General features: G+C 42.1%; 1 protein-coding gene across 15 annotated transcripts in view; it reads left to right on the forward strand.

Annotated features, from left to right (window-relative positions):
• Nucleotides 1-5,249: 5,249 nt before the first annotated feature.
• Nucleotides 5,250-13,284, forward strand: part of CADPS2 (calcium dependent secretion activator 2) — a 535,106-nt gene continuing 527,071 nt past the window's right edge. For 3 of the 15 annotated variants that reach the window (XM_053218158.1, XM_053218159.1, XM_053218156.1), the window contains exon 1: nucleotides 5,258-5,752. In XM_053218158.1, the coding sequence (XP_053074133.1) occupies nucleotides 5,414-5,752 (339 nt within the window). In that variant the 5' untranslated portion in view covers nucleotides 5,258-5,413. Of the gene's footprint in view, nucleotides 5,753-13,284 lie in introns of all 15 variants that reach the window. The other 12 variants (XM_027075375.2, XM_027075377.2, XM_027075379.2 and 9 more) reach the window with 6 other exon arrangements.

The raw sequence follows: 13,284 nt of genomic DNA on the forward strand, positions 1-13,284 counted from the left end.
TCTCTCCATCTCTCTGCCTCTCTCCTGCTCCTGCTCTCTCTCTCTCTCTTTCTCAAAATAAATAAACATTTAAAAAATTTATGAAATCTTTGAGATCTTAATAAAATAACACATATTTGGGGGTTTCTTTAGTCTGGTTGTTTCGGGACAAATAATTTAGAAATACAAATTCTAAGCTATGTAAAACCCAATAAAAATGCATAGAATCATTTACTATATTATCTACAGTTTGTTTCTTAAAATTTTTTAAATGTATATTTATTATTAATAGAGAAAGCGAAACAGACTGCAAGTGGGAGAGGGGCAGAGTGAGAGGGACACAGAATCTGAAGCAGGTTCCAGGCTCTGAGCTATCAGCACAGAGCCTAACGTGAGACTTGAGCTCACAAACTATGAGATCATGACCTGAGCCGAAGTCGGACGCTTAACTGACTGAGCCACCCAGGCACCTCTCTACAGTTTGTTTTTATAGTTCTATGGTTAACAGTGAGCCAAATAATAAAGCAGTTATAATAACAACAGCAAAATACTTGGCATTCACTGAGAATTTACTCTGTATCAAATACTTTTTTAGTACTTTACGTCCATTATCTTGTTTTATCTTCATAACAATCCTTTGACTATATCTTGTGTTTATGTGCATGAGTCTGTGTATCAATGTTGACTACTCGTTTACTGGTCAATTTGTGCTAATCGTTTGCATATATTTTACTCATTATCTATAAAAAGTGGAGTCCTGGAACAGTTCTCTACTAGGACTCAAATTCTAACTAGAGAGGAGGAAAAAGGGAAAGCTAGGCAACGAGAGGAAAGGGATTTAAATAAAGTTGCCAGGAAGATTATTGCCTCATAAGATATAAATATTCATCTTCAAATTTGTTGTTTTTATCCTACTTCTGTAAATGCATAGTCTTTTTTCTTACCTGGGCTTGTGAGTTGACAGTTTTCCTATACATATTTGCAAAACTGGTCCTTCTATTTGACCTGAAAAAGATTCCTCTCTCTGTTGTAATATTATTTTAGTGATAACTAGACTACAAAAAATAATAGACTGTCCAATTCCAAAACACTTAAGGGATATTTTGTGAATTTTTTCTGTATTGCCACAAGAGCATATATTACCATAATTTCTTATTTTGCTCATGTCTGTTTCATATGCATTACCTCAGGGACTAACTTTTATTGTTTTTATCTATTCAGAATAGTGCAGAGCCTAGAGTGGATGCCCAAAAAAATATCTGTTCAATGAAAGAATGATTTCATTTGTGACTTAAAAGAGTTAATACCTTCCTTTCAGGTCAAATGCACAAATCAATTCTTAACCAGAAAACAGACCACCTATAGCTATTCAGGTCACACACCTGTTTCCTTAAATATCATTGCCAAAACACATTTTATATTCTATTTCATTACTGTGCATCCATCTTTCCCCAGGATTAAAGGTGTTTCATTAAAAAGCAGTATAAGCTCAATTTGTTTTTATATTCACCTTGACAAAAGTAAAAATGTATCATTGAATAAGTTCAAGTGTATTTTGTGTATTTATGAAATGGTACAAGCCAATCATAGTCTTACGTTAGGCATCATTATTCAATTATTCTGGAGCATCAGCTGATGTTATAATTGCCTGGAAAGCTAATATTTAAGGTAAAATTTGGCAAGAACATCCATGCAAGCACAAAATAAAAAATGTTAATTAAGAACAACTGAATTCTAATGATCAGGTTGTCTTTTCAGGCTTGTTTTCTTTGAACCATCCTTTAACTGGAGAAGAGGCAGGGAGGGTTCCCCAGAGACCCATTGTTGGCCTTCTCTCTCTGAACATGATTTCTGGACCTTCTCATCTATATCTGTAGCTTCAACTAGCACCAATATGCCGACGATTCCCTTATCTGCTGACAGAATTGAGTAACAGCTTTGCATCTCCAACTGATCTAGGATAGAGTTTAGGATCTCTATGATGGGTTCCTCAAAACTTCATGTCTCTCCAAACCTATGTGTCTTCTAGCAGCCCATATTTCATCTATCATCAGTGAAGTTACCCTATCCCGAGAATCGTATTCTATTCTTAACCTCTTCCTCAGCTCCTCATCCATATTCTATTAATTCCTTTGTCCTTCTCTTAAGCGTCCCTCTTCTTCTTGTCCTCTGTTTAAAGTCAAGCCCTCACTGTTTCTCTCCCCGATTTTTTTTTTTTTTTTGAGTAATTTAATTGGTATTTTGCTTCTGGCTTCACTGCCCTTACGCTGCTCTGGATGACTCTTAAGAGTTAAGGATCATCTTATGTTGTACCTTACTTAAGCCTTCACGTATAACCCCATTCGGATGCCTGCTCACTGTCTTGCTTGATGCTAAATTTGCCTCTGCCAGTTCTCTAGTCTCACTCCCTTCATCTTCATATGTATCCTCCTCTTCAGGCATGCCAGTTTATTTGCAATTCTCTGAACATGGCAAATAATTGCATACCTTTGCAAACACAGTTCCTCCTGCCTCCAAGTGCCCTCACCCTAATAGCTCTAAATCATTCTTCAAGACATATGTCAAGCATCCTTCCTTTTCTCTGTCCTGCATGAGGTAATTCTTCTCTATCTTACATTATCTTTGGGGATACTAGAATAATAATCAGATTGCAATATCAATATTTATTTTCTGCTTTTTAAAAATAAATCATTTTCTCATTTGTCATTGTTTAATCTGTACACTTTTAAAGGTTCAAGACTAGATCTTATTTTTCTAAGTATACCCAGCATAGTTTTGACATATGTTAGCTTCTTAAGCGATGTATGTTTAATTAATGAAATTCTTAAACATTGTCTTTGTTGTCTTTTGGATACTTCTTTAATTTATGCCCCTTAAACCATTTTCATCTTCATGGAGAAAACACTACATCTTTTTTTAAAAATGTTTACTTTTGAGAGAGAAAGACAGAGAGAGAGAGAGAGAGAGAGAATGAGCGGGGGAGGTGCAGAGAGAGAGGGGGACAGATGATACAAAGCAGGCTCTGTGCTGACAGCAGAGAGCCTGATGTGGGGCTCAAACTCACAAACTGAGAGATCATGACCTGAGCCAGAGTCAGACATTCAACTGATTGAGTCACCCAAGTGCCCCCACTGTCTATCTTATTCTAAAAATTATTAGATGTTTTCCAGTCATGTCCCCAAGGCTTGAAGAATCTTTAATTTGGTAACTATTTTTAATAGGAAGAGAATAAGCTATTACATCAAGTAGTATTAACTAATAAAGGAAACAAAAGTATAGCTTTCTTTGGCAAGAAAAGAAAGGGCAATAAAACTGTTATATTTAAATTGTACTTTTATGTTGCTAAGTACAACATATTTGAGTTATCAGTTTAATAAACATCATACATTTAGTAAACTGATTTATAATCAGATTATAATAGAAAAAAAGCACTATTTGGAATTAGAAAGGACTCATAATGTTGAGTCTTTGTTCCCATAATTCTGTGGGAAAGAGGATTCTCTAAATCTCAGGATCCTTACCTGTACAAAGGAACTACTAATAAAAATAAAAAATGAAATAATGTATGTAAAGGGCTTGGTGCAATAGTCCATACAAAGCACCTAAAAGATTAATTGTAATCATCACCATCATCATTACCTGTTATCCAAAGGTTACTTTGATGGCATTAGTTAAGCACATTTACAAAACTTTGCAAAATGTAAATTGCTATGTATGTAAGCATTAGATACTATGACTGAAATGAATAGGCTTATCATTTATGGTTTACCTTGCCAAGAATAAAACATTCTTGAAATACATCAGTTTCTGAGATTTCCTATTCCTTGGAAAGTTGGAGATCTGCCAGCAGTAATGCCCTCAATGAACATTTTATCGCTATGGGCACCCATTAAGGATTGATAAATAAGCAAGGCTCCTTAGGAGTAAATGCCTCCTTATCTTTTTACCCCATCTAGGGAGAACGTCAGTAAATGCAGAAGGAAAGCCTCTCTATTGTGTACCTAACTGTGGAAGTGGCTTTAAAAAAGCTAGAACTGCTTTTTGGCCACAGAGTAGACAAGCTCAGAGTCGACAGTGTACCTCCCCCGTATCTCCCCGGCGCTTCATAATCTCTCCGCCAGTTTGGCCATAGTACATTGCATCTTGGGTTGAATGCACTGTTTTCCCTGTTTCCCCCTCTTGACCGGATTAAGAACATCGGAAACAGAAATCACAGGAAGAAACTTCCAGGTGGCTCCAACATTGGGACTGAGAAATCTGTGCAGATAAGACAGGCTTCAGGTGCAGCCTCGAGACGCCCACTTGAGGCCAGAACCAACAATGACCAAGTGTTGTGTGTCCCTGAGCTCCGCAGGCTCCGCCAAATGCTGACAGTGCCGGACAACGGGCGTGTGCTCAAACGTTAGCTGAAGATATGTGTGCACTACACAAACTATTTGAGTCAATCTCATTCCAACCCAGAAAATAATCCAGCTATGTGTGAGCTGAACCAAAGTGCCATTCCAAAAATACAAAATCTATCTTGCTCATGTGGGAATAAAAACAGTTTAAAAAGAAAGCCTCGCGTGTTTCTTTCTTTTTTTTTTTTTTTTTTGTCAAAAACGTTCCTCTGACTTTATAATTTGGACTTCAGCATGAGCGTCAAACAGCAGAGCAGAGCGAGAGACTTTTCAAAGTCTCTCCCCAACATTATTTTGAGGGGAGTGGCTCCCACTTTCCCGCACTTGGGTTCAATCTGGGCATCGGATTCGGGTCTCAGGGATGTTCTGGCCGCTTTCCTCACCTTCGGAGAGTAGCAGCAACTCCACCGCCCCCATCCACCTGCCCTTTAGGAATATGTCGGGAGAAAAAGCATGGAGGGTAGGGGGTCAAGGTAGTCCAAGCAACCCCGGGTGTGCATACGGAGCAGACACGTCTAGCCCCTCCTCGCTTTTGCAAACTACCAGCCTCGGCACCCGGGATCCTGGGCCCCGGCAGCAGGCGCGGCGCGCGCACGCGTACTCCACGACCCCGCGCCCGCTCAACATTTTATTCCACGTGTTGCTTGTTGTAGGAGCCACAGGTTCCCCACCTGCGTCCGGGCGCTCGGGCCGCCCCCCCTCTGCCCGCCGGCGTGGCGGGATCACGGGGTTGGCGGGTCCCGGGCGGGCAGAGGAATTCACGAGGCGCTCACGTTCACCTCCAACGCTAACTCCGCCTATTTAATCCCGGCGGCTCCCCCTCGCCTCCTCCCGGCTCTTGCCCGCCCCTTTCGCCCTGGTGGTAGGAAACATTCCGGTCTTTAACTCGACGTGTCCGGAAAGCTCTGGCCAGTTTTCCTTTCGTTCTGCGGCCGCTGCTGCCAGCCGCGCGGCTCCCTCAGACCGGCGGACGCAGCTGCCGCGGGTGAGGCGCCTGGGGGCCGCGGGCCGAGCAGCGGGGCGCCCCGAGCACCATGCTGGACCCGTCTTCCAGCGAAGAGGAGTCGGACGAAGGGCTGGAAGAGGAGAGCCGCGATGTGCTGGTGGCGGCCGGCGGCCCGCAGCGAGCGCCACCGGCCCCGGCTCGCGAAGGGCGGCGGGACGCGCCGGGGCGCGCGGGCGGCGGCAGCGCGGCCAGACCCGTGAGCCCGAGCCCCTCTGTGCTCAGCGAGGGGCGAGATGAGCCCGAGAGGCAGCTGGATGAGGAGCAGGAGCGGAGGATCCGCCTGCAGCTCTACGTCTTCGTCGTGAGGTGCATCGCGTACCCCTTCAACGCCAAGCAGCCCACCGACATGGCCCGGAGGCAGCAGAAGGTGAGTTGCACGCAGGACTCGGCGCCTCCGGCCGCCACTTCTTCCTCCCCGGAGTTTTCTCCCGGGAGAGCGCTGGGGCGCTTGCCCTCTGCCCTTGTTTAATGCGTGCACTGTTTTTGTCGGTCTTTACGGTTCAAGGGAATCTTTCAGGGGGAATCCCTTCGTGCTTTAGCCGGCTGGGTATCGGGTTGCAGCGGATGCGTCCTCCCCCAGCCCCCTTCCTGTTGGCAGAAACTGTCAGCTTGGCATCGGGAGACCCGCAGCGCCCGCCGTGCGGTGGTTGCACCCGCTGGGACTCCGCTCCGGCCAGGTTACAACGCAACTTCCATCAACTTAAGTTTCTAAGAGCAGTGGTGCATTCCTGCCCACCTGAGTTCAGCTGGAGCTGGGCTTTTCTGTGGGTCTTAATGATTGTGTAATTAGGCGAAACAGGTGGAATCTGGCCACCCCTGTTAGCTAGAGCAGCCTTCACTAGGGCGAAGGGGTAGAAATTTTCCGCAGGGAATAAAGTTAACGAGCTTGCTTTACTGCTATGTAATGAACACTTCAAATCCAAACCCTGGAGAAGGTACGCAGTTCTTAGAATTGCTGTAGGTTGATAATTCCTGGTCTGGGCAGGCACTATTAATGAAAAACAAAGGATTGGTGCATAACCACTTGGTAAAGAATGTGTGTTTTTGTTTTTGTTGGTTTTTTTTTTTTTTTTTTTGCTTTGTTTTTGCATCCCAAAGAGGTAAGGAGATTGTTTCAGGTGTAACGTCTGCCAACTTTAGTTTTAAAACAACATTGCAGGGGTCCGATGTTTTTGTAACAGTGGAAAGTCATGACTCCAATTGCTCTAATTGGGTAAATGGGAACCTAAGAAATCTTTCTGATAGAATGCTGAACCTAAAAGGTCTAGTAGAAATCTAACTATGTCCGACAAAATGTGGAGACACAGCTTATAATTTGCCCGAGGTGTATCTAGATGCACACGTGTTTACTTTCTGAAATATCAAGCACGTAAAGCATTTCTCAGAAATCCAGGGAGCATTTGAATGGTCTTCTGAAACACCACTGCAGCTTTGAGTACATGCAGTCCTCCCACCATCCTCCTCTATCCAGCCTTTAAAAACACACCTAAACTAAGTAGCTGTTTTGAAACCCTTCACTCCCTGGGAATACGTGAGGGGTGATTCTTTACAGCTGGTGCCTAATTACACGGAACCTTCAAGAACCTAACCCTGTAGGTAATTCAGGCACAGAATGCTAGAGCTGGAAAAGACCTTGGTGTCCTCCAGGCAGACCCCTCATTTCGGAGGTGAGCAGTCTGAGCATCCTTTCCTCAGGGGGCATGACTGAAGTCCCCATTCCTCCAGTCAGTTGTGCGTGCCCCGTGATGTTCCTGTGCACCTTCTATTCTTCCCGTAGGTAAGTACCCTGCTTCCTCGTCGTTGTGCTGCAGTCATCTGTTGCTTGTCCACTCCTTAGGTCAGGCAGATTTCAACTTCAGTAGTCCTCCTTATGCTAAGTGTAAGTAATTCTTGACCTGTCTAGCCGTGTAAAGCTTCTGAATGTCAGCCTGTTATCACTTCGGTCATTCATATTGCATTGAAGCTTATTTTTAGTGTATTAAACTGTAAAAGCGTATGGTGAAACTAAAGCTAGTCCTGTCCAGACTATTCTGCTTTTGTAAAAAGTTACTGGTAGCTGACTTACACTGTGCTTGTCGCATTTTGGTACTGAAACTCCCCTTTGCTTGTTCATGGTTACAGATCTGACTCCTCCCATTTAAATAGAATGTTCCTACAGAAGTTATTTGAACTGTCAAATACGTTCACAGCCCTAAGAAAACTATGACCTTACCCAGAGGTTACCAAAACCCAAACAACAAAACCCTGCATCTGATCTCTGCAAAAATACTTGGAAACTTCAGCTCTCTAAATCTTGGGAGCATTGAGTGCTGTCAGATTAACTTCAGTGAATTTTTATTAAGGGGGAGGCCACATAACCTAAATCTTTGCCTTATTCCAAAGTCCCCACACTTTTTTTTAACGTGCTGCTTCCTAGAGGGAAGTGGAACAATTCTTGGCAGTAGGTTTTCTAGGATGGAGTGAAGTGGGAACTTCTATTCCTGTGAATTTGATACATAAGTCAATTAATGCCAGAAACTTTAAGTCTCAAATTATACACGTGGGTTATGTAAAAAATCACAGCATAATTGCAAAATCATTAATCCATTGTATGTTTTTTCCTGTATCTTCAAGTAGTCCAACATCTAATAAAAGGATCTGATAGCTTAAATTGTTATTGACCTGCATGTTGCTGCTTACTCCTCACAACTTTGAGAATTTAGAAACTCTCAGACTGAGATCTGAAAGGGTCCTCACTTAAAAAAAAAAAAAAAGAAAAAAGTTAATGTTTATTCACTTTTTGAGAGTGAGGGACCGTGATATGACCTGGGCCGAAGTCTGACACTTATCTGACTGAACCACCCAGGAGCCCCAGGGGTCCTCATTTTATAAGTGACACAAGAGCCTTCCCTCTGGCTGTCCTAGCCCTCCCTTAAAGGGCTGGTGAGTTTTTGTGAACTAGACCTCAGCTGCAGTGTTTTGTTTTCTCCTTACTTAGCTAGAAAGGCCCACAAAGCTAGTTAGGGGTTTTATCCAGGAGTTACTCGAAAGCTTAGTAGCATTAAACTCGGTTGACTCAAACATTGCTTTCTTTGCTCTTGGCTGGAAAACTTCGAGGAACAGTGGCCAGTTTATGCCGTTGGAGCCCTGGGACTACTGATGGCTCTACAGAAAATTCTGGAAGTGAGTATCTGGGTCCACCCTAACAGCTTTGCACCAGGTGGTCACATCACTTAACGTATCCAGGGGTTCACACGTGATACCAATATGAAGTAACTGCTAATGGCAAAAGGACTTTAGTTCTGAATAGCGTCTAAGCCTGATGCCTCTTTACCTTGATGACTTTGGTACCATCAGAATGCTACAGCAATAATGAACTTTGTGTGACTCTCTCTCATTGGTTAAGGGTGGGATCAGTATTAATGGCAAAGCAGTTTACCAAATAAGCAAATCCGCTTCATCATAAAGCAAATCATAAAGGCAATTTGTTGAACCTTTGGAAAAGTAATAGGTGTTCATGGTGACTAGAAGGTAGGGGGACTCTGACCCATCATAACGACTACCACAGCAGGGGGGTCAGTATGTTCATTCCTGTAGTTAAAGGTTTAGACTGCAGGTCTGTAGGCTTCTAATGGGTGGTTGCACTGTTTTTGTTTTCGTTAACGTTAGTAAAGTCCGATGTTGAAGGAACCCGCTCTTTTAAACTAGCAATCAGGAATTAGAGTAAAATGGTATTTGATAACTTTCTGTGAATCCTAGATCGATGTTCTTGCCATTTCTATATGTATGACCAGTAATCACTCTAAATTGTGACTTAACCTTCACCTAGAATAAGCATTCCCACCACTTCACATAATTTTTGTCTAAGTTTGAGAAACGTACACAAATGTGAAATTGTGGATGGGGGTAGGGGGGAATGCATAGGTGCCTGCCTATAACTCTGCCATCTGAATGTTTCATTACAAAAAGTGGCTACTTTTAGATCTTTGGACATGATGGTCTCTTTTGTTAACATTGACTGCTCAGGTGATCCCTAAGTTCAGGGAAAAGAGCCAAATTTTTAAAATTTTCTTTAAATGTTTATTTCTGAGACTGCGTGGGGGAGGGGCAGAGAGGGGAGACACAGAATCCCAAGCAGGCTCCAGGCTCTGAGCTGTCTACACAGAGCCCAACATAGGACTCAAACCTGGAGATCTTGACCTGAGCCTGGGTCAGACACTTAACGGAATGAGCCACCCTGGCATCCTGGAAAAACCAGTTTTCCAAAACAAAGCCCCCACAGCTTTACAAGGGTTGAGAATCCCTTACCTAAGGCTAGGAAATCTTATGCCTTTAGTGCTGTGTTGCCCCCTCTTTGGTGCCTTAGCGTAGGGCGTCCAGCAAAAACGTGTCTTGGGGGGGGGGGCACGCCTTGGTGGCTCAGTTAGCTAAACATCAGACTCTTGATTACAGTTCAGGTCATAATCTCGAGGCCTGCTTAAGATTCTCTGCCCCTCCCATGCTCATTGGTGTATGTGCTCAAACCCCCCAAAACTCGTTTGGATACAAACACGTGTCAGATTTAGTACATTTTGCAAAGAATTAGGTGCAATTTGGAGGAAAGCGGTGGCAGGGGTGGGTGGGGGGGGGGGCGGGGAGAAAGGAAAGTAAGAGTCTTCTGATCTCGGGGAAACTAGTGTTCCTAAATGTGTTTTTGAGACCTCCAGGATTTTTACCCCCCTGAAAGCCATAAAAATGTAAAGCTGGTAGAACTGATGACTGCAAAGTGAAACTTGGCCACTGCCACTACCAAGCCCAGGAGACCAGCAGTGTAGAAGCCCAGTATTCTACCTTGTTTTCTTGTTTGCAGGTTTCGAGCAAATGATGTGAAAATCCTAAAAAGCCACCCTCTTTGGGAGTTAGGCTTAATTCAGCCTTTGTGCTCTTTCTGACTTTGGTAAATTGTGGAGCAAATGCAGAAGGGATAGGTTATGTTGGTTTTTAAGAAGAGCGAATACATTGTCCTCTAGGGAGTGAGTTGAAACCACATTAAAGTAACCTCAGACCGGACTTAATACAGTATCTCAGGAAGATGTGTGTTGCTTTGATTCATCTAACCCTCCACAGGGTGTCTTGAGATGGTGGCACTTAATTTAGTGGAATGAGTTGTGTTGATGAGAAGAACTCAGACGGATTAAGTGATATTGACGTTTGCTTCTTTCAAAAATCAGCTGTAATTCTGATATACAATGACTGCTTATAAAGTGAAATAAAATAGCTAATTGTTTCCCTCTTTGGTTTTTTCTTAATGGAAACTGTTCCCTTTATACACTCAAAAGATAAATAACACTGTAAGGTCATTAAAGAACTTTAAGATAAAATTAAAGCCAATTGCCAGGTTATGAAATATGAGAATTCCAAATAGAACATCCCACCAGTTTGGTAGTGAGGAGGCCTCTTTTGCATGATTGTGCTATTTTCTATGCATTACAGATTGACTTAGATCTTTGGGAAGGAAGTGGTGGGTCACATAGTCATGTGTTGCTGTTTTAATTTTTGGGTTAAAGACCTAATAGCTGTAAATGTAAAGGTGGACGTATACTGGAACAAAGGACACCTGCCCAAAATTAATATTTAGGAATCAAATTATAAAATTGTCCTGAGTTGGTAACACTTCCTGTTAGGACCACTGTTTTTGGTCCCTGTGTTTCAAAATCAGCTGAGGATTTTGATGGGCTTTCATTTTTTTAAAAACATCTGATTTCTATCCTTAGCTGCACATTAGAATTCCCTGGAGAGCCCTTAAGAATCCCATCATCCAAGTTGCACCCCACATTAATGAAATCAATCTCTGGGGGTTGTAGTCTTAAAGCTTCCTAGGTGATTCCAGTGTAGGGCCAAGGTTGAGAACTGTGTGTGTGTTTTCTGGAAAGCTGCCGGAAACTGGCTTATTTTCACATGGGCAAGGTGAAAGTATTTGCATTAACGAGTAAGATTACTGAGTAATTAAACCAATATTCCATATTAAGGTAAAAGCAACAGGGATGCTCTAAGGGAGGAACAAACATCTAAATATTCTAGACTTTATTGAATCAATACAGTGGGAGGCAAGTACACATTAGACTTCCGAAAGGTCTTTAATTAGGTAATATGCTAGAGGCAATTAAGTTGCATTTGCAAGTGTGTAATTATAAAACCACAGATCACAACGTTAGCAATAGAAAATATAGGATGCTGAGGGTAAGCCTGAGTGTTGCTTCCTATTCCAAAATGAACTGGGAGAGTATAGTGAAATCTCAGAGGTTGACACTGAGTAATGCCTAACTGAAGAGTAAATTGCACCAAGGTCTTTCAAGATCTTTAGTCAGTGGAATATTTCCTTGGTATATGCAGTAGTCGTGCATATAGGTCTTTCAGAAAGTAACTTCAGAAGGCATTAAGTGAAGTACTTAGCTAAGTTCTTGTTTAAACGGTTTTAAGTGTTATATTTTTGTTTGCAGTCTGCAAAATTTTAGCGTTAGGTGGAGAGTATGGAAAACCTGTTCAAATTGCATTAGTGTCACATAACTGTTGTACACCTGAGACTAACGTTGTATATTGACTGTACTTCAGGAAATTAAAAAAAATACATTAATAGGTTGTAGTTTGCATTTGAGAGTCTTCTGTTTGTAGAGCATCATTGGTCTACTTTTTGAAACTTCTTCACATCACTTTGTAAACCTTGTGGTTTGAATATTTTCATTTTCTAACCTTCAGGTTTGTGATGAATTTTTACAACGAAAATATTACTGGGGCAAAAGGTATGAACAGTTTAAAGGCAGTCTTTGCCAGGCTAGCAGGATAGTTAACTCGCTCCTTCCTGATAGTGAAGATGAATATATGTGTATGGTCTAATGTCCTTTTTTTCATTTTTTTTGGTTGCAATTTTGGTAATGTGAACTCTTTATCAGTATGTTGAAAATAACATTCCTTTGTGAAGGGTTTTCTATAGTCTGCCTTTTTTTAAGATCTACTTTGATCTTTTCCTTAACATTTCTTCTCTTGGACAATTTCCCACCTAGAATGAATGTTTGAAGCAAGGAGTTGACATCTCCCCGCCCCCCCCCCCCCCAAAAGTTAAGCAGTTCTTGCAGACTGATTCTTGATTATGCTCTGCTTCCTTCCATTCCTAAGCTGGAGGGCCAAGTTCATATGGTTTCCCTCATTAATTCATTGACCAAGTATCTATTGAGCCTCTACTTAACAAGATCAGATGTTCTGGAAACACAGTCAAGAATAAAACAAGCATAAATTCCCTCAGTAGTGTTCAGTAACTTATAGATTATGCGTATGTGTCTTTTACATCTTTTTCTAGGTTACCTACTCTAATTGATCTAGCTCTTTTCCTATTGCTCATATCATATAATTTTGACTTAGGATAATTACATATTTTAATACTTGATTGGAGTTCCCATTTATCAATTTTTTTTACCATTCTATTCCTCCCCCTATCCCCACCCCTTCACCCTTAATTTTTTTTTTTAATGTTTATTTTTGAGAGAGAGCCACAAGAGTGCAAGCAGGGGAAGGGCAGGGAGAGAGGGAGACACAGAATCCTAAGCAGGCTCCAGGCTCTGAGCTTTAGGCACAGAGCCCCATGCAGGGCTCAAACTCAAGGACCCTGAGATCATGACCTGAGCTGAGGTCAGCTCAACCACTCAACCAAATGAGCCACCCAGGTGCCCCTCACTTGCCCTTTCTTAAAAAAAAAAATGCAGCAGTTAGGAAATTGCTTTGTCTTCAGGGAGCCTGGCTTCATTCTTTTGTAGTATCCATGCATTGTATGAGTAAGGTATTTCTGCTCTCTAGGTCCTGGCTTTTTCATTTGTAAAAAGGGGCTAATGGCTGCATAGAATTTTTGTTACAATTAAATGAGATGCATAGAAAGTGTTTAGCTTAGTG

The sequence above is a fragment of the Acinonyx jubatus genome, chromosome A2, assembly GCF_027475565.1.
Source record: "Acinonyx jubatus isolate Ajub_Pintada_27869175 chromosome A2, VMU_Ajub_asm_v1.0, whole genome shotgun sequence".
NCBI lineage: Eukaryota > Metazoa > Chordata > Mammalia > Carnivora > Felidae > Acinonyx > Acinonyx jubatus.